This window comes from Pangasianodon hypophthalmus, chromosome 6, assembly GCF_027358585.1.
Source record: "Pangasianodon hypophthalmus isolate fPanHyp1 chromosome 6, fPanHyp1.pri, whole genome shotgun sequence".
NCBI classification, from domain to species: domain Eukaryota; kingdom Metazoa; phylum Chordata; class Actinopteri; order Siluriformes; family Pangasiidae; genus Pangasianodon; species Pangasianodon hypophthalmus.
The window spans coordinates 25,153,358-25,179,476 of NC_069715.1; the positions used below are offsets into that span (position 1 = coordinate 25,153,358).

Sequence of the window (26,119 nt, forward strand, 5' to 3'; positions counted from 1 at the left end):
TAACGTCTGCGTCATTGTCGTCATCAATGAGCGCCCAAAACGATGACGATTAAAAGGCGCGACAAACACTTGCTGTAATGAAGCACGCCATGATGGAGCTGGAGATCACTAGTCCAGTTCTGAGGGAGTTTGGCAGTGAACAGAGTTTATTATCCAAACCTGACGGTTCAGCCACGTTTATGCAAGGTGGGTTTTTTTTCTTGTTTTATAAAATAACACACAGCTACTGTCTAATCCGAGTCAGTAACAAGTCCCTTCCAACAACACAGCTAGCTAGCTAAAGCGTTTATTACTACAGCATGTCATTAGCATGTTATAAAATTGGCATGTAGGAATAACTTTGCTCTGGAACATGTGTTGACAGGAGACACCAGTGTGTTGGCAGGAGTGTATGGACCAGCTGAGGTTAAGGTGAACAAGGAGATCTATGATCGAGCAACTCTGGAGGTTCTGATCCAGCCCAAAGCTGGCATGCCGAGTATGTATGTGTGTCTGTCTGTGTCTGTGTCTGTGTCTGTGTGTGTTTACATTCATAACAGATCAGATTCAGTGCCTTTACTTTCAGATCTGACTAAATTCAAACAAATTATCAGTGAGAAATAAGAAGGAAATGCTCTTATGATGCACTTTCCCAGATCTAAATCAGTCTTTCATCCAAGATCATTAATTTAGTTTGAACTCTATTTAACAAGAATGTCTTAAGATGCACAAGCAAGATGTAAAAAAGAGGTGAAAATTGGTGTACATTTAGTGATGGACATACTGAAATAGTAAAATCCAGAATGCAAACATCACCCAAAAAGTGGCAATTTATGAAAAAAGGTAATATATATAGCAATAAAGTTAATATATTCAGTTATGAATAAAGTTAATATATACGCTTATTTATAGTTAACTTCAGCAATAAAAAAATGATTTGCTTACAGTTATTGATATTTTGCCGTCACCAAGCAGTAGTTATCAAAGTGAGGAGCCGAGCAACAAAATACACGCTAAAGACAACTGCGGGATTTTTAGTTAGCTTTTTGTTTTATTTCAAACAGCAATCTTGAAGGTGGAATTCCTCCCTAGTGTGTAATTTGGTGTCACTCCACACATCAGACACATGAGACGCATGACCTCATGAAGTCTGAGTGGACTTGTATGTATGGAGGAATTTATTATGTAGGTATGTTTGGAGGAATTAATTTTTTTATGGGTCTCCATGTGTAGTGAGTGTGATTCCATCTTTTCACCTCATGGTGGCAGTCACATAAAGGCTACACTCTAATGATCATCTCTTCAAGAAATGTTCTCATTCTCTGCATCCTCAGGTGTCCGTGAGCGCACGAGAGAGCAGTGTGTGCGGGAGACGTGTGAGGCCGCTCTGCTGTCCACGCTTCATCCTCGCTCCTCCCTCACACTCGTCCTGCAAGTGGTGCACGATGACGGATCGGTATCCTTCCTAGCTCCACATCTGAGCACTTTAACCTAATGTGGTGTGTTTATGTGGTTGATCTGAAGAGCTACTGCAGTGAAATTTAAGAAGAAATACATGGAGTAGTACTCAATGTACTTTAGAATCAATATGGAGGAGTGAGAGCTATATACACTCTTTATTTATATACTCCACTTTATTAGGAACACCTGCATATTCATGCCCACGTCCCATCAGCCAATCATGTGGCAGCGGCCCAGTGCGTAAAATCACGCAGCTACAGGTCAAGAGCTTCACTTAATGTTCACATCAAACATCAGAATGGGATAAATATCATCTCAGTGACTGATCATGGTTGTTGGTACCAGATGGGCTGGTTTGAGTATTTCAGAAACTGCTGATCTCCTGGGATTTTCACGCATGACAGTATCTAGAATTTACACAGAATGGTGCGAAAAAACATCCAATTTTCTGTCAACAAGCAGAAACACCTTGTTGACGAGAGAGATCAGAGGAGAATGGCCACACTGGTTCGAGCTGACAGGAAGTCTACAGTAACTCAAATAACTATTTTTTTTCACAACTGTGGTGAGCAGAAAAGCATCTCATAATGCACAACACATCAAACATTGAGGTTGATGATGGGTTGAAACAGAAGACTACATCGGGTTCCACTCCTGTCAGCCAAGAACAGGAATCTGAGACCACAGTGTGCACAGGATCACCAAAAACTAGACCGCTGAAGATTGGAAAAAGACCAGCGATGTTCTTCCAACGTTATTTACAAATACACATGTAAAAGATGCGAGTGCATAAGTATTTACCCCGTTGCTGTGAAATCCCTAAATTACTTGGTTTAGAGATATGGTTTAGAGACAGTATCAGATGTTTCAGTTTACTAATGAAGAATTCTATCATTAGCAATTTTTTTTTGCTTGTGGAGTGTATGGTCCTGAGTTTATTGCTCTGTTTTGGCTCCTAGAAGAATAACACAGAGACTCACTCTTTTTTTCAAACATTTCAATTCAATTACAGTCCACAAGATGATTTTAATTTAGATTTAGTGGGCTCCATGTTTAATGCCCCCGAAGTAGACTGTATTAGGCAGAATGTGTGTGTGTGTGAGTGTCCTTATCTGGTGCTCAGTTGTTAGCGTGCTGTCTGAATGCTGCGTGCATGGCGCTGATGGACGCCGGGCTGCCCATGAGCCGCCTGTTCTGCGGCGTCACGTGTGCCATCGACGCCGAGAGCCGAATCATCACAGACCCCACGGCTCAGCAGGAGAAGGTGCGAGACCTTTCCTTTCCCCTCACACACTGTGCTCTTCGGGTCACAAAAACACACGAGTGCATTTTGCCTCTCTGTTTCAGCGTCACACTGAATGAATTCCTATAATGCTAATCATTTTTTTTCCCTATGTTAGGAAAGTCGAGCGCTAATGACTTTTGCAGTCGACAGTAAAGAGCACAATGTCATGATGTCATCAACAAAAGGTTCTTTCTCAGTGAAAGAGGTAAGCGAGTATGACGTTTGGTGATCGTCATTCAGTGCTGCTTTTGTCTAGAATAACACTGCCAACCTTCGCATCGTGTGTAGCTCCACATTTTAATATTGGAGAATGCTGGTACGAGGTATTATCTTTTCAGAAATACTCCAATAGAGCAGTCTCCTTTTTTCCCAAGAAAGCAGAAGATGAGCCACTCGACATACGAATCTGGAACAATTCATAGAGTTGCATAAGTGTTTTAAAATTTCCCATATTATCTGACCTGCTGGAAGCCCCGCCCCCTTTCCTATTGGTTTCTGTTGGTGCGCTCGTCTTGACTCTTGAAAGATGTGCTGATGCAGTGCCTTTGTTTTCTGTATTGATAAAAGACTGTATTGAGTTCATTCATAATAATAATTAGAGAGTGATTAAATCTCTGTTCCCTTTGCTCTCCTGCATCAGTCAAACAGTCTGAGAAGCAGATCAGCAGTGAAAAATGTCATCTTTGTGGAAACATTTCAGGGTTTCTATGTAGACAAGTAGTCATATAGACTGAACTGAGCTGCTCTGTCACTTTATCTGTAGAAGGGAACTCAGGAGGCAACAGAATTTAAACAGAGGATCAGGATCAGTTAGAGAGAAGGAGAGGTTTGGCAGAGTTGCAGTTACAACTCATAGACAGCAGAGGGGATGAGAAATTACAAACAGCACCTTTAAAGTCCTCATCAAATAGCCTCTTAGCTAGGATTTGATTCTGGATTTAGATGTAGATGTTGATGCATTTCTTCCTTCTGAAACAGGAAGTGAGAGTGATGATGTGTTGAACTGCTTGACTGACTTGATTGACAACAGCCAATAGCGTTCATCCCTCCCCGAATCTAAATAAACCGGTGCTAAAGATGGACTCTCCTTTTTGCTCTGTCTCACTCAGCATTGAAGAGTCTTAAGGTGGTAAAACACACGTCTCTGAGAAGTGCCATTGCATAACTCTGACCTTGTACAAATTTCCCCCTGTGCAAAATGAACCATTTTTTTTCCCTCAACCAAGCAATGGTTAGAAAAGGGAACAGTGTGCAGGAAGAAGCTACTGTAGAGCAAGACCCACCTCCGGGGGCGGGACATACTGTAAATAGTCTGGAGAGCATTTAATTGGACGATCACAATTGACGTTGCAACAACTTGGGATGGTTGTTCAAATTACTATCACTAATCACTATCACTAATCACTAATTGTGACTTATGGTTTTGTTAAAACTATATACTTTTGATGACGGTATTTATTTTACTTCAGTTAAAAGTTAGATTTATTCATATTTTCAGTGTGAGATTAAGCAAATAAACCACTGACTGATAAAATGGCAGCTCTGTGTAGTTCCTGTTTTCACTGTATGAGTTTTTGTTTTTTATCCTGTCTCTTCCACACAGATGCAGCAGTGTATAGCGGTCAGCCAGAAGGCGTCTGAGCGGATCTTCCAGTTTTACAGGGATTCTGTGAAGCGACGATACTCCAAAATATTATGAAATCATTCTTTCCCTTGTATTTTTGTGATTCAATTTTTTTATATTAAATGTACTGCTTAAATGTACAGTTCGACATGTTTGCTGTTTAATTTACGTGAAGAAAGTTCCAGTAAGAGGGTTTGAAAAAGTGGAGCTTTGATCAAGGCTGGTAACATTTACAGCATTTGGCAGACACCTTTATCCAGAGCAACTTATATTTATACAACTGAGCAGTTAAGGGCCTTGCTCGAGGGCCCAGTAGTGGCAGCTTGGCAGTGCTGGGGTTTGAACTCATATCTTCCAGTCAGTAGGCCAACATCTTAACCACTGAGCTACCACTGCCCTAGATGTATGGTAACAGTAACTCCATGTCAGAAACCAAACTCCAGTCTTCCCACCACTCTGTCATTTATTGTTTTCCTATAACAGCACACCCCCAAGTGTTATTCCTTACATAGTCTATTTATCTAGCATGCACCAGACTAAAGAAATGTCATGAGATGTTTGTGGTTTGTGCTGGCGTTCTTCATTCCCTTCATTTTTGTTCATCTTTGTTAATATGGAAATAACTCCGGTGGTATGAAACGCTGTGTTTTCTGATTAATAATTAAGAAAGATATCTCACAGCGGACTACTTCACCTTCAGTCCGTAGCCTAGAGGAGGAAAGATGAGGCGGTACTGCTGTTCACCCCAGAAGACCAGATTAAAGATGGCAGGTTTATGCAAAGCATTCTGGGGGGTTGATTAGTACCAAGGCTTTCAAAATGACCTTCATGGCTAAAGACATTCACAGACTCTTATAATTACTAATATATACTCTCTGGTACAAGTGTGTTTATTGGTTTCAAGCCAGGATTCATTATTATACATAAACATTTAGACAAGATATGGGAATCGGAGATAATGTATGTATCAGATGCAGAAACATCTCCCAGCTCTTAGAGACGTTAAAGCAAAACAGCAACAAAGCATGAAGCACCTTGACCTTTTTACTGGAACTTGGAGCGTCAGCGTGTTGCCGTATACTTCTCCGTGAACACAGCAGAGTCTGTGTTATCTCTGGTCTCCAGTCTGAGGTTGGTCTGGTAGCTGTAGATGTAACACACTGCTCCATACTGTGATCTGGCCCACTTCCTCAGCGCTCGACGGGAACACAGCTCTGAATATATCTGCCAGGACAGGTTTGCTCGGCCACTGCTTTATGGCCTGAATCTCTCACAACAGTTGACATTTTACCCTTTGAGTCAGCAGAAGATCTGTGTACAATGCCGACGAAGGAGAAATTATTTTCTAGTTTGGTTTGCCTCATTTGTATGTCGATTTTAAGTAGCAAATGTGCGTCCAACATTTGTATACGTATTCACTTTTCCACATTTTGCAGTGTTACAATGTTACTGGAACTGAAATGGACTAAACTGGGATTATATGTCATGAATCTACACAATGTAGTCCATAACACTGAAGTGGGGAAAAAGAACATCCCTAAACAAACAGACAGCTTCATGAAGACCATGTTATAAAAACAATTCTCAGGCAAAGTTCTGGGAAGACATTGAGCATCACTTTGATGACCATTAAATCCATTATTAAAAATGAAAACTATGTAAATGTGTAAATTAATGACATACTGTATAATCCTAGTTAAATCCCTAAATTCCAGCTTGTAACACTACAAACTGTAGAATGGTTCAAGAGGGGTGAATACTTATGCAAGGCACTGTATTTGACATATATTGGACCAGGATTAGACCTTTTTTGCCTAGATTAGAAAGGCTTAAAGGTTACTTGTTAGAATTTGAACTAAAAAAACAATGGAATGATTTGTGTACTCCTAGACGTCACCTCCCATCCATGCCCGTGTACATGAAGCCCCGCCTCCCAGAATCTACAATGAACAGCGGAGTTCATCTATGTTAGTTTGCTAGCTAGCGAATCTTATTCTGTTTGGCCAGTAAACACACAAGATACTGGCATGGCCTGCTGATAACCTGATTTGTCAGTGCAGGAACTAATAAGAATGCCTAAGAAAAGGGTGAAGTTGGAAGTTTACTGCTTATTTAGTCACGTGGATCAGTGATCCAAGAAATCCCAAGAACAGGAGACAAACATTTTGTTCAAACAGGCCTCCAGGTTTGCCCCATGATGGCCAGAAATACTAACACCCCAAATAACTGATTCTTGCTACAGTCAGTGATACAATATCTAACTGCTAGCCAATTAGCACTCAATTCCACCATGTTTGTTAGTAAGGATAGGGGCGTGTCGATAACAAGAAGGATTTAAATACAGCCAAAGTGTCCAACATTGACCTGTAGTTTTTTAAGCTGTTCTCAGGCCTACTTGCTTTGATCACATTGTTTCAACAGTTACTGTACACTGACTAGTGTAGTAGTGGGTGGTATGGTGGTGCAGTACGTCGCATCGACACCTAACACCTTCAGGGTGTTCAGGTCAATCCTGAGCTCGGGCTACTGCTTGTGCAGAGTTTAGCATGCTCTCCCCGTGTCTGCATGGGTTTCCTCCAGGTTCCTCCAAAAACATGCAGGTAGGTGGATTGGCTATGCTAAATTGCCCCCGGGGAGAAATGAGTGCATGGATGGTGCCCTACAATGGACTGGCGTCCCATCCAGGGTGAATTCTCCTGCCTGGCGCCCAGCGATCCCAGGCACCGGATCCACCACGTCCCTGACCAGGATACAGTGCTTACTGAAGATTAATGAATGAAAGAATGATCAGTGCAGATTTTTCAGTATGGTTTCAAATGTGTGTTGTTACTTTTAACCACTTTTTAAACCACTTTCTAATTACTATTACCATTATTTATATATAATTTTATTATATATACCAAATTCTATACCAAATTATTTGTATAGTGATAGATTTGACACTTATTTGACACTTATTTATACTTTTTTTTTTGGGCAAAATTTTCTGCCTTTTTTTTTTCTGTTGAAAATTTTCAAAGGCAACTAATAAATATAGTTAACCAAATCTGAACATATATTGTGTGATTTTATTTCACATTAATAAACACAAAACATTCTCCATTTACCTGGGCAGGTTGCAAGGGCACTGCATCAGAGCATCTTTCAAGCGGGAAAATTGAGTTGAGTCGAGCGCAAAAAATCACTAATGTGAGATGGGAGCAAAGGGGCGGGGCTTCCAGGGGTGTCGGTTAATATCAGAGCGTTTAAAACATCTGCACAATTGTCTTATTGTTCGAGATTCATATGACTTTTGGCTTTTTATTGGGGAGGAAATGGGATTTTGGCATCATTATTTTTGACTGATAACTCATACTAGCATACTCTGAAATTAAAATGCATGAATTTCTACAAAGTTTGCACGTCTGCTAATGCCATAATTGGCCCTCATATCAGCTAAATTTGGCCCACCTGCTAGTTTTTAGCTTTAAATGATTAAAAGTAAATGTTTTAGTTGAGTTATAATAGTATGACTCAGGTGTACTGCCTTCCTATATTAGTGAAATGTCTCTGAGGGTTTGTATACTGTGTATTTCCTGACAGTGCAGAGAATTACACCTCCACAGTTATGCTGTAAATAATAAGCCTGGCTTCATGGTAATTATATAACCAAACACAGGAGGATGATTCATTGTTTCTGTGAGCTGTAGAGAATTGTAGAACACGAAAACATGACAAGCAAACAACAGAACAACATCACAATAGAGTGCGTTGCATAAAACTATAATGAACAGTATGTTTGCACTTAGCGCTTCTTTTTATTAGTGGCTTCACTCGAACCCCTTCTGTTTGGCTCACTTCATTCAAGCAGGGCCATTTTCTGCAACCTGACAGAGCTTACTGAGGCGGTAGCAAACGCCCCCACACGCCAAGGCTTTTTATAGAGGTACAGTTTTTTTTTTTAAATAAAAATGTTCTCGGTGCACAATCCCCATGCAGATACAGTAGTTGTAGTTGTCTTAAGGATGGAAGGACAAACTTGGTGTCAAGTCTCAGACCCAAAACTTTTACACATTAATTTCATAATCTCACTGCATGCCTGTAATTAATGGATTAGGAGGGAGCTTAGCATCCACCCAAGCAGGAAAAATACACTGTAATGCTGTGGAGATCAGACGACAAGCACTGAAACACTGATGGTGAAGTGAGGAAAAAGTTTAGGTCTGTATTTGAACTGAAGCTGTACTCGCTCACTGGTTAGGATTACGTGAGTTGCCCAAGAGCCACTGAGTCCTTGACCAACATCCTTACCCCATAGCTGCTCAGTAAATCACTATATGAGGTGACATTGACTTCAGAAAACGGTCCTGTGTAAGTGCTGTTATTATTAGACAGGACTGTGGAGAGGCTTCTCTTAATGGCATAGTGAAAGTGGGTCACATTTGTGTGGCGGTCTAGGAAAACCCATCGGATGTCACTGGCTAAAATGCCAGAAATGAAGAAATATCGGTTTTCTGCCAATAATATACATCGACTATAAAAATATTTTACCAAAATAATGTGGAAATGTTTTTATTTAGACTACTTTCTAACCTAGCCTCGGGTTTCTGCCTGCAAATATCATTTTGGGTAAGTAGCCAGTTTAACAACTACAGCGTTAATGCAGTTAGTCTGCTTAAAACCTTAGTTGTTAAGTGTGATTTCCCCACACAGTCAGTGTCATGTGTTAATCATGTTGCTATGTGTCATAGCAAAACAGACATAAGCCTGATGATTTCAGTTTGATTCAGACAGCAGATACCGTCAGCATGTCCATGATGCATCCTGCACCATGACATCATCATCAAAACAGAGAAGAGTGCTCACACGCTCTGTACAGAGTTTCAAAATCTTTAAATGACCTAATAAAAAGACAATATGAACAATATATTTACTCAACAGAATTGACGGAATTACTCAGTGATTATTTCCTCATCAACGTTAGTGTGAACAGAGATGGGTCGAGTGAAGAGACGTCAATGAGGCTGTGAGGGACTTTCACCTCAGCTGATGAGACAGAGACTGATGATGTGGATGACGCTGATACTCAAAGTGAGAACTCATTTCCCATTGTAAACAGAATTCGTGAAAATGAGTAAATAAATGTTTTTTCATAAGTAGTTTTGGTTATAAATGCAGAAATACGTGGAACAATGAAATCTTTAAATCTTGATTTTCAATTTTGGGGGTAACCAGCTTTAAAAAAAAAAAAGCTAGAATTTTACTGCTGTTCGAGATGCATTAAAAAGAGAAAAATATTTCAGTTCAGGAAAACCTGTAGTTTTCGGATGTATACAGCAGAAAATTTGATCATGTGAAAGGTTTTCCAAGGCCGCCACATAATTCAGGCTTTCCAACTCTCTCAGAAACTGAGAAAGTGCGAGTACGTGTGTATTGGCGTCCCACTCAGGGTGTATTCCTGCCGCTTGCCCGGTGTTCCTGGGATAGGCTCCGGATCCACCGCAACCCTGACCAGGATAAAGCGCTTACTAAAGATGAATGTTTAAATGAATTTGAGACAGGAGAGAATTATTGTCACAAAGTTTATGTGTATGTGTGTGTGTTTGAATAGCCAAGTCCCATAAATTGTATCCAGATGTTACTGGATATAGTAATTCTAAAACTGTGCCAGTGTTTTTTCAGGAGCAAGAGGAACACGACCTGCAGAAACGTCTGTTCTTTTAGTCCTTGTCAAGTCCTTCAAACACACCCTCAGGTCTCAGAAATCATTCGGGAGGAGCCAGCACTCTTATCTACGCAAGCTGTTTTTGCTCCATGGCATTGTGCCATTGCTGCACTGCTGTAAGGGTTCCAACAAAATCATGAGACGTGTTTCTTCTGTTAGATTTGTCCTGAGATCCATTTCCCATCTGTCATATTAGCGTCCATCCATCTACAAGTCCAGACGGTTTCGATCCGGGAAGGTTAATTAGAATAAAAGCCCAGTGTTAATACATGGTACAGATCTGTATTAGTGTATGAACAGAATTTCATTGTGTCTTCAGGAGGCGGGGACAGCATTGTAAAAGGGGAGGGGCCTGACACGGAGCACACTTTAAGGCGGCTTCCCGGACAGGTAGGAGATGAGCGCGGCGACGGCGCAGATGTAGGTGATGATGCCGAAGATGATGGAGATGATGGAGAGCCACAGAGTGTGACGAGACGCCTTGCTCGCTGCCTGGAAGTCACCCTGCGCCCACGCTTTGTTCGTCTGGCCATAACAGCGCAAAGGAGAGCGGGCATAAAGGAAAGAGTGAAAAAAAAAAGTCAAGATCAGAACAAACATTAGTGCAAGTGTTGGACATCTCACCATCATCATTCAGTCCAATATTCCAATGTATACATATATACTGTAACTGTATGTTACTATGGTTACAAGTGTTTATAGGCAGCGCATTAATTTATAACAGTGATTAAACTAACTGGAACTACCTGTACATTCAACGGTTTGAACGCACACGTTCCAGCCAATCAGAATCGAGTATTTACAATAACCTCCCCTGGGTGTATAATAAATTCCAGCAATATTGTGATGCATTCTGAGCAAACTACTAAAAATTGAATTTCCTGAGGAATTGTGAGATTGATTTTCCACCACTAAGTTGCACAGTGATATGAGCTAAAATATAATTTTATATAAGCTTTACTCTATTTTTATTTGTTTTTTCATTGCTGAAGAGCTGTTTATAGCCTAATGTTAGCTAGTTTGAGGATTATTTATTCTTCAGTGCTAGTTTATGTCAAGTTTGATGTTAAGTGAAGCTAATTTTTTTTTAACAAACTGGTAAAGTGTTCATGTAAATGTAATTCAGAAGTGAATCTTTTCTATATCCAGCTATGGCATGTACCATTAAAATGATTTTTTTTAAAAATTCAATTAGAATAATTAGATTTTAATAATTCTACACAGTAAAACTCTATAAAGCTGTATTATTTCTATAATACACTTGTATAGTAATCACAATAGAGAATTGTTTTTACAGTATTATTGTATGTTATATTACTATATTATATTATTATAATATATCTTTACAGTAGCTCACTAACCAGGAATTCTACAGGATTTTATTTTATTTTTTTTACATTTTGAGTAACAGTAGAGGTGGATACTTGAGTAATTGTACATTGCTACTATACTTAAGTATTAATTTCCCATAATTATACTTTTACTTGAGTATTATTGAAATTCCTTACATTTTTATTTAGACCATCAGAGTACTCAGTACAAATCTCGAAGGTCTCTTCTTCTCTCAGCTACAGCCAGTGACTGTACGCTATACACTATATCATTAAAATGGACTCAGTTTAGCATCCATTGGTTTCAGTTTAGCATCCAATCAAGTTCATTACTATAGAAAGAAACTATCAAGTCATCATCTGTGACCTTCTCCTGCTACACATTGTAGTTAGCGCTACAATTCTCAGTGTGTGTGTGTGTGTGTGTGTGTGTGTGTGTGTGTGTGTGTGTGTGTGTGAAGATGGATAAGCCACTGGACTGCAGTGTGGAACTTGAGATGAGTGCCTCTGGTCCTATCTCAGTAAAATGTTTTAGTATGCTGGAGTGGAGTAAGCAAGGACTCGTATAAAATGAAGTGTCTCCTTTGTCTCCCTAGAAAGCATGAACTCTATCTAATCTGAAAAAAAGCATGTTGAGGTTAAAATCACTAATTTGTTAGCATATTTTCTTTGCTAATGTCAGGTTAGACTAGCATTGATTCCAATAGCTAACAAAACAGCCCAGACAACAAGTCAGATTCTTGCTAATAGTAATTATTGGACATGGTATTTTACTTCTGATTAATTCATTAGCAAGCTACGAAGCGTTAGTGATCCATACGACAAGCAAAATTAGAGACCGACTGATGTTTCCAGGCAAAAACCGCATAGTTGCTTTAAAACAAAAATCATCTCTAACAGTTTTAGATAAATAATAAAAGTTACTTTTCACATGAAAACACAACATTAATTTAATTTCATCAGTTAAATTTTGTTAAACTTGAGTATGTTTAAAAAAATAGCAACATTCACTTTAGTACATTTTTGGCTATATACTTCCATTTTTAATCAAGCAAGATTTTGACACATTATCTAGACTTTCACTTAAGAAAGGGTTAAGTAGGGATATCAGCTCCTATTGATACCGACCTTCATCACTTTAACAACTGCAAAATGTAACTAATAAATCCTGTTCGAAAGTGTTGCTGTGAGAAAAGCCAGTCTGCTGTATTTCTTCCAGCTAATGATGTGTCTAAGATGGAAATAATGATCCTAAGATGGAAATAATGATCCTAAGATAACGGGTTTTGCATAAAAGGAAGAGAACTTTCAGGCATCGCACGTGTTCGCAGCATGCGTACAAAAATCAGTGGAAAATTATTGTAGCAGAAAATGTGAATCATCTGATCCGATATCAGTACTAGCTTTTCGAAGGTCAGTCTTGGATCAGTGCTTCAAAAATTGTGATGATTCACAGTTCATTTTGTAGGATCTGTATGTTTTTAAGCAGAGTGAAGATTCTCAGAATGTCAGAATTACAGCAATTATGAGCTTCGGAGTATTAAAACTGTTCTCATCTTTGTCAAACTTGTAATTACCAGCTTTTACCAAGAAATTTTAATAAACAGATTCAAACTTTCATAGTTAATGACCATAAACTATGTTTTTTTTGTGTGACTACAATCAGGAATTGCTTAAACATTCCAACTTCTAACTAAAGCTATAGAAATTAAGCACATCCATTAACAGTGATCCAAAATGAAACTGCTGGCGTCTTCCCAATTAGTAAGCGAGCTACGTGTAACATTGCTGAGATGTAATTTGCGTACATTGTGCCTATTTTGGCTGGATGTGTGTGTGCGTGTGCTTTCTGGGAAGTGTTACGGTGTTACGATGGTGTGTGCATTTCCACAGAAAGGACTCATTTCCAAGTCTGATGAGATGAACGGTTCTGAGTACAATCTCCAAGCTGTCGTCTCGTAATTACCGTAATTCTGGCATGACGTGACTGCAGTGATACTCGAGTAGAGTTTGTGCGCATAATTATTTAGAGATAGAAATAGCAGGTATAGGAGGCAAAAGGCCCAAACACACCGTATGCAAATACAAATACAAATAAAAGATAAAACATTATCTTAGCTGTTGTTAGATTCTGAGTTGGTCCTAGTGTTGTTTTGAAGCAGAATGTTTCATAGCCAGGATGCTATCTGACCAGCGTAATCTCACAGCAGGTAATCGCTACTATTGACCCTTTTGGTGTAGTCATTTCCCCACACTCTGAGACAAATCAGTATTTAACACTGAATCTCACAGCCAGTCTTCTGATCTGTACCCAATATAACCTCTGGCTGTGGGACTATTTGGCAGAGATAGACCAGACGTAAACCTTACACCCTGTCGTCTGTCAATCTGCCAGCCATAATAAGCAACATCTTCCATAAAGCAACGTGTTGCTGATCATTACTGCAAAGTTCCCCGGGAATCTCCGCAGTGAGAAATCTAGCACAATATGGGCCTAAACCTCTTATTTTTGTCAGTAAACTAGCACCAACAATTTATTGCATATATCAAACAAAATCTTATAGACAGGAGAGCTCTCCACTTAAACGATACAGTGCTGTAAATCATCTATAAAGAGAAATATTAATCAGATTTCTTTATTTTAATAGCTTCACATTCATTACAACACTGCTTTTAAAAGCAGAACAGCTTCAGGGTCCTGAGTGGTGGAACAGAAAATGGCATACTCTCATTCCCCTGTCAATCAGAGTGACACTAGCCTATCATGGATGTCTATAGGCTAATGTATGCGGAAGAGGGTCGATAGCGCTTTCCTCTGTGATGCTGCATGAACAGCAGTTAGAAAAGATGTGGTAGCTGGCTTTACATGTCTCAGGGGAAGCACGTGTTAGCCTTCATACCCCCTGGCTGGTAGCTGTTGTGTGATAAGGGAGCCAAATTGGGGAGAAAATGAGGAAAATTCTCCAAAAAAAAACAAAACAAAATAGGACAGCTTTTAGCTTAGAATTCGCACAGGCTTCAATGATCTCATCTAAAAATATTCATTTCATCCAGAGTGATAATGAGCAGGCAAAAAAAGAAGATTGTGCTTTCCTTTGTCACAAATTACTTCTCTCAGCAGTCTGTTCTCAGTTTTCCATGTTATTGTATTGGTTTCATTTATTCCTTCACTCTTATTTCATTGGTTTTCATTAGTTTGGTCTATCATCTATGTCACCTGAGTCTTGTTAATAGTTAATGCCACTGTCTACATGTATATAATTCCAGATTATGTTCCTGGTCTTGGCTTATACTTGTTTCTCGCTTCTTGTTTCATGCTTTTTGTCTATCTAGTTACCTCATATGTGATTTCTCAGTTCTGTATTTCTACTGCATTTGCTTTTATCAAAACCTTCTTGTACTTGTGTCCTGGCTTCTGCATATTTCCTCCTTTCCTTCCTATTTCTTTGTTTGTGAGGTCTGTTTTTCAGCTTAATTACGTTCCGTCAGCTCTAAGACTCTAACCTTATTGTCTTCACTAACAGCCCTTATTATCAAAAGCACTTCATCCTCCATTGGAAATCTATGATAACAGGCTGAACATTATGAATTTAATTAAATCTATAAGGAACTCAGTTAACCAGAATACCAGGCAACCGTCATGTGATCCAACCCCATGAGATCGGTAATGGAGAATTTACACAGGCCTGGACCACACATGGTGATCAGGGAGAAAGAGGAGACAGAGTGCATGCCACAGAGTCTAGTACTGCCATCCTGACATGTTAGCTTTGGGCTTTCTGTGTGAAATTATGTGTACAGCAGTTTAGAGGCTCAAGTCAAACAGCTTTGAAGTATGAAAGGAAGGCTCGAAAAGCTTGATCTGATATATGTAGTTAACTGAACTTGATTTCAAGAATATCCACATTTAGATGAACAGTTCCTGTGATTTTTTTTCCCCCTTCAAACCTACCTTACAGTATAAATCAGGACAAACTTTGCTGTTAGAACTAATCTTCATTCTTTTTCTGTCACGTCAAGGCCAGAAACAGCGTAACTCAGATCACGTAACCCAGAGCGGCCTACAAACTTGGTCGCTGCCGAAAACTCCCAGAATGCTACACTGCCTACAAACATGGCCGATAAGGACTACAACAACCAACCATCATGAACTCTCTCACATTCACGTTCACCATCATTCTGACTGCGCACACCAAGACTCAATTACACTCACACAGTATATAAGGACTCACTTTCCAACAGTGAAGTATACGCTCAGTGTCACTTACCTGTCTATACCAAGCCTTCTAATTCATCGCTATTGAGTTAATGGTTGAGAATACTTTTCTGGCTCAAGTATCTCTGTTTGCGCCTGACTTCTGCCTGTTTGTTGACCATGACCCTGCTTCTCATTTTGGATTTGTCTGCCATTGTAAAAATAAAGAAACTTAACCTGCAACTGTCACCGTCTCTGCCGCTTACAGTTATAAGTAAACCATAAAATATTTAGTTTGGTGGAGCAATAATCACTTTTCTAAAATGTTCACATTTTAGTGGTAAAATCATGAATTTTCTCTTCACCTAGTTTTAATTAAGTTAAAAAAAACCTGTTCAGTAAGTTAATGAAACAATGAAGCAACAACAAAAACAACTGTTATTCTTATTCTTATTATTATTCTTATTATTGAGAATTCATATAGGTCTGGACCAAGTCTTTAACAACAACTACATAATAATAATAATAATAATAATAACAATAATAATAATAATAATAATAGTAATGTGGGCTCTAGGACCCTAAGAAATGAGGAAATAAAGACAATTCCTTCAATTTTAACATTTTTACAGGGTTAATGTTTTGGGGTTATATATTTTAATTAATCGTTATAGTTGTGGGTGTGTTGTTAACAAAAAATGTCTCTAAAATGGAAACACGGCAACAACTGTATCCTGAAGTTTAAGTTCTTCAGTGGTAAAGCAGTTATAGGAAATAAACAGTAAGTGCTGTTTCTGTATTTTTATTTTGGTAATGCTAAGTGGAACATTAGACATTCATCATGTAACACAGCAGCACCACTGTTGTGATATTTAGCTGTCTCCGGTGATATAATGCAGCACATCTGGCTGTAGTGTCACAGCAATAAAACTATGATGTCTGTGCTTGTTTCCAAAAGTTGCAAATCACTGCCAAGTGCCATGCTGCCGTTCTCACAGCTCCATAATAAATGATATATATGCTGTCTCAGACACCCTATATTTTTGCTAGAAATTTCATCTTAAATGTTTATTTTATAACTTCTTTATTAGTGTGCCAGCAGAAAAGATCAAATTTGAGATTTTCAATCATTCACTTTGAAGAAAAGTAAATGTTACAGAGAATTTTGTGGGTGTTGTTATAGAAAGTAAAACATTCAATAATAGAGCACTTTTCAGGTAAATAAATCATAGAGGATGCTCTGGGATTTTACCTGCAGTTTGATGAAGAACTGTGGAAAGTTTTGAGATTTAGAAACTTACAATTTCATTATATTTACAAATTTGACAGTATTTCATTCCGGGTGCAAAAAATTTGGCACACTAATGTATATCATACAACAATTAGTTCCGGTTCACTAATTTGATTGGTCGAGCAGAGTTCCAAGAGTGCTTATATTTCCTATAATCACACTGGGACGTTTCACTGTGTGTATCACTCCACTCGTCTGTGTCCGCCACGTACAATTCCACTTCCTAGATCAAAACGGTTACTACAGTAGAGTTAGCACATCATTAACGAACATGGCAAAAAATATTTTTCAGGAATATAAATTTTCACTTGAAATATGAAGTAATTATGAAAATATGAAAATTATAAGTTTGTCAGATGAAGGTGAAATGGAAGAAGGGACACCAATTTTACCAGAAGCACCTTTAACGGGAATGTACAAATCAATGTGAGCGAGCTAGCCAGCTAGCCATCGTGCTATAAACAGAGTGTTCGCTAGCGGAGCAAAAATAAACAGGATAATTGGCCGTATTGTGTCCGAAAAGTCAGTTACTTGATATCAATTTCTTGTTTATAGAACTACAAAAGCAATACTACACTCGCAATCGTGCAGTTATAGTGAATATCGGCACGGCTGTAAATACCTAGAGCTGAATCAAAGCCATGCTGATATTCAGTATAACCGCACAACTGCGATATTGCTTAAATAATGAACAATGTTGGTGTAACTCGGTGAACGTATTTCTGCTTATTTTGTTCAGCATTAACTTTCTGGTACATTACACAGAAAGAAAGCTGATCTGTCATACAGGAATATACAGAACTTAATCTTGTATTAATCTTTTTATTTTACTTTATTACTGGAATCACAAAAATTCTGTTGTACTGAAGGAATGAGAAGATGTACAAGTGTGACGGCTACCCTATACCATGATTTATGACTCCTGTTCCATTTCTACCTCTTGTTCATTATTCAACATTTCAATCTTATTTCTCCTGTGTAGCATCTCTCACTGTTCTTAGATTTCATTAGGGAACAGAATTAGTGCCAGATGCCTGGAGTTGACTTGTTATTGGAAATTCCATCATTTGGTTCTTATTAGAAATTCAGATCCTAATTTTTTTTATTTTTTTTACAACCACAAAGACAATCAGTCCCTTAAACACATTTTTATAGAAAGTGGAGTTAAATAGGCAGGTAAATTCTTAAGCATTAGGCATCTAATCTCATAAATTGTATTAATGATGCGATGGTTATTAAAGGAACAGTTTGATTTTGTCTTTTCAGAGCTAGGTCTGATTATTTAAGTCCATGTATACCACAGCGCTGAATCCTCGAATCAGAAGGTGGTGATTAATTTTTTACAAAAGCGGCTCTGACATTAGTTCTGGCTGTAATTTTGAATGGGCTTAATTTGATAGGTTGTAATTTGATAGGTTTAAGTACTTTAAATAATAATATGTCTGTCTATTAGCAGCTCTTTCACAGGGACTTGAATGGTGGACACACTACATCACGTGTCAAACTCAACATCTGCATGTTTGACCTGCTGTCTCGTTTCATTAGATCCAGGCAGGAAGTTGCAAAAAATAATATTAAAAAGGTCTGCAGTGCCTACTACGCAGCATTTTCACACTCTCTAGGATTCACACCAGACCACTAGTGTAGTGATGATCGTGTAAAAGATTCAGAAATGCGACTCAAATTGTCGCTCAGTATAAATATGCTTAAAAGAATTATGAAGATAAGAGAGATCAACATAGAAGTCCATGTGAGTTCTTCTGAAATCTCTTTCTTACCATCATATATATTTTAATATTTGCAAAATATTTGCAAAATATATTATGGGTTGCACGGCTGTTCATTTTTTCCATTCGACCTGTAATTCAAAAAAGTATTTGAATAATTGTGTTTTCCGTTTAAACAAAAACTGATATCAAAGTGAATCATGTTCCATTAAAGCAAAAACACATTTTAAAAAAGTGGAGTTTTAAACAATCTGCAGTTGATTACAGAGCTGGTTTCATGTAGTCTGAAAACTCATTACAATCAGACACGCTGTTTTGTTCCACTGCCCGACTAGTGAACATCCCCACAGCGCCGAGAAGTGTGTGTGTGTGCACACTATGCATGCATGAAAGGGTTAAATAAATTTAAGAGTTTGTACTTTTGTAATTTAAAACCTATCGATTCCATATTCAATATTTTAAGCTCATATTTAATTTAATTAGGTTTATATTGAATTTAATATTTAATATATTTAATATTAATCAGAGTATTTTCTTTAGATAAGTATTTACTTGGTAGAGGAATTTTTGTACCTTCTGAGACAGATAGAAGGCAGCGATGCCTAAAGGCCAGAAACAGCAGAGCATGGAGAAGAAGGCCAGGCCGAGGTGATCCTGCGGGATCATGAGCGGGAAGTTGCTTTCGCTTTCCGTGTCAGTGAAGTCGTCACTGGAGGAATCCTGGGAGAGAGAGCAAAAGTTATGACTTGGCATAGCAGAGATAATATCACACCTGGGAATGCGCTTAGAGCAATCAGTAAGAAAAGGGGGGAATGAAATATGGTTAAAACTTTTTAATAAATCACAGGTTTATATTAATGTGCTTGTTCTAATAGGTTATCGTATCGTATACAATATATATCCTTTACGTTTTTTAATGTTTTTTTTTTAATCATATACAATATACATCCTTTACATTTTCTACCATGGGAAAGTCTTCAAGACAGAAGAATTTGCACTTTCTGGTTTCTTGACAATGTGACAAGCTGCAATTTTTGTCTAATTAACTTCAGTAGAGAGCAAGAAAAAGAGGCTGTTGAGGGAAAATATGTTTATTGTCGTTCTTTATGTAGATTACGGAGACTGTTCCTTAATCTCAATTATCATTAATAATTATATAATGTTAATGGACCAAACAGAAAACCTAAACCATTACAGTAAATGTCCATTAAAAACTGTATTTTTTTTCCCAAAAAAACTATTTTTAGCATATTTTGTTATTTGTTATTGTTATAAACACATTATTTGAAGGACATCAACACTGAATATACCCAATACCTAACATTTACCTACTGTAAATGTGTTTTTTTTTAATTAACAGCACATTTATGAAGCTTTAATGCATTTTCAATGTTTCCGCTCCATCATTGCAGCTGACATACATGCTTCTTTTAAAATAGTGCATAAGTAATTCCATAGAAGAGTCTTAACACCTCATTAATGTTAACTAAGTAATATGCAACATAAAAACACAACGTTTGCAGTTATACCAGTCCCAAATAGTCCCTTCATAATAACAGCATCCTCTTCAAGTCAAGTTTTCATTATCCTGTAGGAAATGCATGAACGTGTTATGAAGGCCCAGTGTAGATACCCTTCAGTATATTACCATAATTTTGAAACATTCATTAAACTTCCAAAGCAGCATATTTTCTGCATACACTGTTGCTGCATCCTGTTTTGTAAAGCCTCGTCTGGAGTCTCTTAGCTAATGTGACTGAATGAGGTTATGCCAAATACGCAGCAGCAGAGCTTCCCTTCAGGCGAATACTGACTTGTTCTTTTAAAAAAGAGCTGCGATTTCCATCTCTCTCCTCCTTTCTGACCTTGTCTGAATGTTCCTCCCGTTTCAGTCTCTCTAACAACTTTATTTCCTCCAGAAACGCATCATGAATAATTTATCTCACACCAAGCCTAATAATAAAAAATGTGTTGTTATTTAACCAAAAAATGGGAGAGACTTGTGTAACTGTTGTTTTTTTCTGTCTTATTAAATTCAAGACAGAGAAAAATAGAAGCTGGCGAGGGAACAGCTGGTTGTAGCTGTTCCAGTATAAGTGATAAGGGGAATTAACTTGTCTAGCAGACATTCTACAACATTAAATGTAATAAACGATTAAAAAGCATGATGTGTCATTCTTACTAAGTAAAATATATTGTTTAATTATTGTTAAATCACTGTTGCATAAGAGGAATGAAACAGTTCAGGATGTGCTGTTATAGGAAAATGATCAACTTTGAAGTGGTAACTGACATTACACCATCCTGTCTTTGATTATTTTCCTATAACAGCATCTCCGAAGTGTTTTATTCCTTACTTATAGAACAGGATGATTGCGTCTCTGTCTTTGCAAAGACTATTAGATTGTTTTAGAAAGAAAAAAGGAGAACTTGATCATATTAAGTGCAAAGAGAATCTCACACAACATTCCTCATGACAAAGTTATACATTTGAGGTCCTTCAGTTTACAAAACAATGTAATGGTCTATTGATAGTGTACTGGCAAAGGTAAGTGATGTAAAAGTTTCAGGAATGAAATGCAAAAACCTGAATAAAATATGGTTTAGAAGTTTTAGAAGCCTTGCCGTCTCATTTTGTGGTGCCAGTGTTCAGGCCAGGTTTTGATAGACTGCAATTAGAACCATATCATATTTGACCTCTGGATGGAAATCACCACTGGCGTGTGTAATAAACAGTGACAGCTAGAGCTGCCCATCTTCAGAAGAAGCTGAGGGCTCGAGTCTGGTCTTATGACATTTTCTGTATTAACCTGGACTGGTCTCGGATTTGATGGTTTTCAAACTCGATATCTCTTAACTCAATCTTGCTTTCATTTGGAAAAAATCTTGACCTCAACTCCCATAAGACTTTGTCTTGACTCAATTTGGAATAGTCCTGGTATAGGCCTCAACAATGGAGTTACACTATATATATGGCCAAAAGTATGTGGACACTTGACCATCACACCCATATGTGGGCATTCCCAAAAATGTTGCCACAAAGTTGGAAGCACAGAATTCCCTAGAAGGTCTTTGTATGCTATAGCATTAAAACTTCCCTTCACTGGAACTAACATGTTCCAGTATGATAATGGCCCTGTGCACACGCCCATAAAGACATGGTTTGCCAAGGTTGGAGTGGAAGAATTTGAGTGTCCTGCACAGAGCGCTGACCTCAACCCCACTGAACACCGTTGGGATGAACTGGAACGCCAACTGCACCCCAGGCCTCTCCGCACAACTTCAGTGCCCGACCTCACTAATGCTCTAGTGGCTGAATGAACCAATCCTCAATCCTGTGAACCAATCCTCATTTCAAACTCTAGTGGAAAGCCTTCCTAGAAGAGTAGGTGTTATTATAACAGGTGTTTTAAATCAATACTACTGTTTTGATGGCAGTTTGTTAGAAACCCTACATCTTCACACATTGTGTACTGTGATATGATGTTTTTTGTCATATCACACACCCATAGTGGTAGCTTGGGAAAGGTTTTAGTCCATCTGTTCATTTTTAATTAAGATAAAATTAATCAAACACAATTTTGGATTTGAAAAATGATGCTGGAGTGCATTCCAAACTGCTGGTACTTTCCCCACCTACAGAGTTCTCACTGTGAAAGCTGTAGCCTTCAGACAGTGTACGGTATAGTCATGATCCCTTTAATTAGTTAAGTGAAAGTAACAGAGAGTTATACAAAAACACAAGGAGAGAAAGATGAATAAAATCTCACCTCAAAGTCTGGCAGCAGGTCGTCTTCGTCCTCCATGCTGTAGGACACGCTGTGGACGTCTCTGCTTACCGCCAGCAGCTTCCGCTCCAGAGGAGATCCAGGCCCGATGTCCATGAACGTGGTTTCCAGATACTCCTTGCTGTGCAGGCCCAGGGAGTCTGCGGGGCCCCAGACAGGAGCAGAAGGAGTGTAGAAGGACTCAAGTGTGCTGGGGAGCGAACACGGATCCAGCAGCTGCTGCTGAGATACATCTGTAGGACCAGAATAGCTCCTCCATGCTAGAGAGGGGGGTCTTTTTTCCTCTTCGCATCTCACAAAAATGCCCTTGAAGAGGCCGCTGTTGCCCGTTCTGGATGAGTGTGTGGGGCTGTCATCCAAAAGCGGGTGCTCCAGTTCATCCAGGCTCTCCATCCTGATTTTAGGGGATGTGACTGTTGAGAATATCTCAGACGGAGTTGAGTGCACCTCTTTGTTTTATTCTAGAGTGAGTAATCCATCTTTAATATATTTCTTTTAATTGCTGCTTCATACAAGCATGAATCATCTTGTGGGTGGGAAATAAAGATGCGCGCCTGAATTCTGCCCTCCCCTCCTTTCCTTTCTTCCTTTCCTCGCTCCAAGCTTGCGTCAGGTTCTATTGTGCTTATAAGCTTGTCAGGCTCTTGCACACTTCACTTTCTGCACATGTCAGAAGCTATCTGCTCCTGGCCACAAGGGCCAAACGTGTGGTCAGTGTCACATTTCACGTTTCACATGATGGGATGAATCTCTGGCTTATAAATATGCTAATGAGCTTTGCACTGCATGGAAAGAAAGGTAGGAATCAATTGTAGTGATGGAATGCCTTGATTAGCATGGTGTTACAGTCAGGGTGGGAAAAAGAAAAAGAGCTCCAATTGCTAACGTTGCTGAAGGTCTGTCAGTTCTCACTGCTAATCTAAACGTATTGTAAAATACTAATGAGGTCAGAACACTAGACTCTGATTTAAATGCAAAGTAGATGATGACAAGAAAAACAGTAATGATCTATCAGAAGAAGGAAAGCTAAAGGAAATACATACTGGATAAGCAGATGTTGCTCTTTTTTTGGAAAAGTAAAAATGGGTCCTAAAACTGACACACTATTGGAAAAAAAATGAACTCTACAAACATTTCTGCAGTCCGGACAGTGTTTCAGTGCTCCAGAAATAGAATCTGCTCAGCCGGTCTTTTCGCTACCCACTCAGTGTGTTGCTGGAGGGAAAAGTGATGAAGAAATCACAGCTTGGGGGTATTGATTTATTTGTGTGTGTGTGTGAGTCAGTGAAGCCAGAATCTTCCTTTGGGATATGTATTTTTAATGCTGTCCTGGCCGGAGCTTCAGTCGAAGAAGGCAGGAAGATATCCAAAGCCGTACCCGATGAACTTCTGCTCTTGTCTCAGCGCACCACTCTGCACCAACAAAAAGAGAACAAGGTCAGTGTTTATCTTGTCCTGATGCTCAGTGCACAACAATCACTGATACTCAAGTACGCTGATATCTAAAGGCCAGGCATTTCGCACGCACGCCTGCAGAAATAGCAGCAGAGGTTACACACTGAATCACAGGACATTGGCCCTCGAGCAATACTGTGTGTGTTCTATTCCAGGCACGTGGATTGCTCAAAGGAGTGTAGTGGCAGAGAAAGGGCAGAGGGCGACTTGTTGAGGCTCTTTAAAAGGGTTGGATGGCTTCCAATGGTTGGTAAAGCACTGAAACATTTATCATTGCAACCCCATTCTGGGCTTTCAGCCTGACTTTAAGCACATGATGTGCTGCATGTCAGTGGCTTCACGCTCTCAGCATACAAATCTCTAAAGTCAAAGGAGCTGAAACCAAGCCAAGTCAATATACTGGCAAAGAGAAAGAAAGCAAGAGAGAAAATTCCCAGAATCCTTTAGCATCAAGCCTTCTGTTTCTGACATACAAATGCCAGCCATTTGAAAGGGAAGTGATAGTTTATATATCCACATTTCTGTCCAAGACCTTGATGTTTAAGGACATTGGGTATTCTCTCTGTAGCTCTGCCAGTCCACTGAGTTGGCAGGGCAGTAAAGCATCCGATCAATACTCTCACCGCCGTGCTCTGATGTCATCAGGAGTTGCAGCCCTCTTGCGAAATGCCTTGCAGCTTCTGTTTATGTTTACTGTGTGAGCTGGACACATTCGTCATTGGGACATGAGTGAACTTTATGGAGGCGTCACTTTACAATACGGATGTAACCAAATTTGCACGCATTATTCAGACTGAACTGATAATGTGTTCTAAATGGATATAAATAAGAGGTACAGATACAAATTGGAGATGCACTAATTTGACTTTTTTTTTTTTATAGAAAGATTGCCTGAAAGGTTCACAGGGCATCTGGTTGAGACTAGTGTGCAACAAAAAAACAGGAAGGTTTTATGCACAGATATGAAGCTCGCAGGACAAACAAAGATCATTAACATAAACTTTGTTAATAAAATTCGTTAACATAAACATGTGACACGATATGCACTACATGGCCAATTGTTTGTGGACACCTGACCATCACACCCATATTTGGGCCTTCCCCAAACTGTTGTGAAGCACACCATTGTATAAGATGTATCTGTATGCTGCAGCATTACAATTTCCCTTCACTGGAACTGAGAGGCCCAAACCTGTTCCAGCATGACAATGCGCCTGTGCACAAAGCGAGCTCCATGAAGACATGGTTTGCCAAGGTTGGAGTGGAAGAGCTCAAGCGGCATGCACAGAACTTTGGGATGAACTGGAACGCCGACTGCACCCCAGGCCTTCTCGCCCAACATCAGTACCTGACCTTATTAATACTCTTGTAGCTGAATGAGCACGAATCCCTACAGCCACACTCTAAAATCTAGTGGAAAGCCTTCCCAGAAGAGTGGAGGTCATTATAACAGCAAAGAAGGAACTTAAACTGGAATGGGATGTTCAAAAAGCACATATGGGTGTGATGATCAGGTGTCCACATACTTTTGGACATATAGTGCATTCATTCAATTCATCCTTAGTAACTGCCGGGTCAGGGTTGCAGTCATTTAAATTAGATTACTAGTTTGGGAAACAGAACCAGCTAAATTTGTTAGGAAATATTGCAGGCAGGAACAAACAAACCAAAAAAAATATAAATAACAAAGCACATCTCTGGAGACTAATTAAGAACTTGTAGTTGAGGACAAAATACAGATCTATCTATCTATCCATCTATTGTTTGTGCAACATTTTTAATTTTTTCTAAAATGTCATGTATGACTATGAAAATCATGTATAAGAATCATATTTATATTATAGAGATCATGCTCATGATATTTTCACCCATACATTTTTTTTTACAGAAATGACTGGAGTTTGAAATGATTTTATATCAATCTCTCCATGTCTTATTTACACTCCCACCTGTGTACAGCCATGACATCTGCCATGAAGTGGATCTCCATGCATTGAAAGTGCATTTGTGCATCTGTTTAGAAGATAAGTTATTATTATTTTTTTAAATCACATATAACAGTAAAAATGAACAGAACAGAATGAGGGTTGAAATACTGTATAGCTGTCTTGCAATTTATATTAATACCAGATGCTTGGATCTGTAAGCTTGTTAGTAATACATTAGCACAAAACTCTACAATGTCCCAGATGTGTCAGTGCTTCAGCGCGCAGGCGTTTCAGTAGTTATGGCAGGAGGGTTCCTGTGAGGTCTATAGCATCTCAAATTGGAGTTTCGTA

General features: G+C 38.8%; 2 protein-coding genes across 6 annotated transcripts in view; one reads left to right on the forward strand and one right to left on the reverse strand.

The window, feature by feature from the left end:
* Positions 1 to 28: 28 nt before the first annotated feature.
* exosc5 (exosome component 5) lies at positions 29 to 4,904 on the forward strand. Of its 2 annotated transcripts, none has more exons than XM_026913986.3 (6): positions 29 to 186; positions 365 to 478; positions 1,314 to 1,435; positions 2,564 to 2,704; positions 2,841 to 2,930; positions 4,329 to 4,904. In XM_026913986.3, exons 1-6 carry the CDS (start codon positions 78 to 80, stop codon positions 4,422 to 4,424), a joined length of 672 nt encoding a protein of 223 aa, XP_026769787.3. In that variant the 5' UTR covers positions 29 to 77; the 3' UTR covers positions 4,425 to 4,904. The 2 variants fall into 2 exon arrangements, with proteins under 2 accessions (XP_026769787.3, XP_026769788.3); XM_026913987.3 differs by lacking the exon at positions 4,329 to 4,904 and adding an exon at positions 3,064 to 4,299.
* A 3,950-nt stretch (positions 4,905 to 8,854) lies between these two features.
* The window catches only part of tmem91 (transmembrane protein 91), a 34,958-nt gene continuing 17,693 nt past the window's right edge, over positions 8,855 to 26,119 (reverse strand). For 2 of the 4 annotated variants that reach the window (XM_026914351.3, XM_053234856.1), the window contains exons 2-5: positions 25,790 to 25,853; positions 22,368 to 23,798; positions 19,171 to 19,317; positions 8,855 to 10,578 (exon numbers count right to left, since the gene is read on the reverse strand). In XM_026914351.3, the coding sequence (XP_026770152.1) occupies positions 10,423 to 10,578; positions 19,171 to 19,317; positions 22,368 to 22,778 (714 nt within the window). In that variant the 5' untranslated portion in view covers positions 22,779 to 23,798; positions 25,790 to 25,853 and the 3' untranslated portion in view covers positions 8,855 to 10,422. The remainder of the gene's footprint in view (positions 10,579 to 19,170; positions 19,318 to 22,367; positions 23,799 to 25,789; positions 25,854 to 26,119) is intronic. The other 2 variants (XM_026914350.3, XM_026914352.3) reach the window with 1 other exon arrangement.

Bases quoted from the DNA above. Each gene is read 5' to 3' on its own strand.
- exosc5 (XM_026913986.3), top strand. From the start codon at position 78: ATGAAGCACGCCATGATGGAGCTGGAGATCACTAGTCCAGTTCTGAGG. The intron at 187-364 runs GTGGGTTTTTTT...ATGTGTTGACAG, and splicing joins TTCAGCCACGTTTATGCAAG to GAGACACCAGTGTGTTGGCA. The intron at 1,436-2,563 runs GTATCCTTCCTA...TCTGGTGCTCAG, and splicing joins TGGTGCACGATGACGGATCG to TTGTTAGCGTGCTGTCTGAA.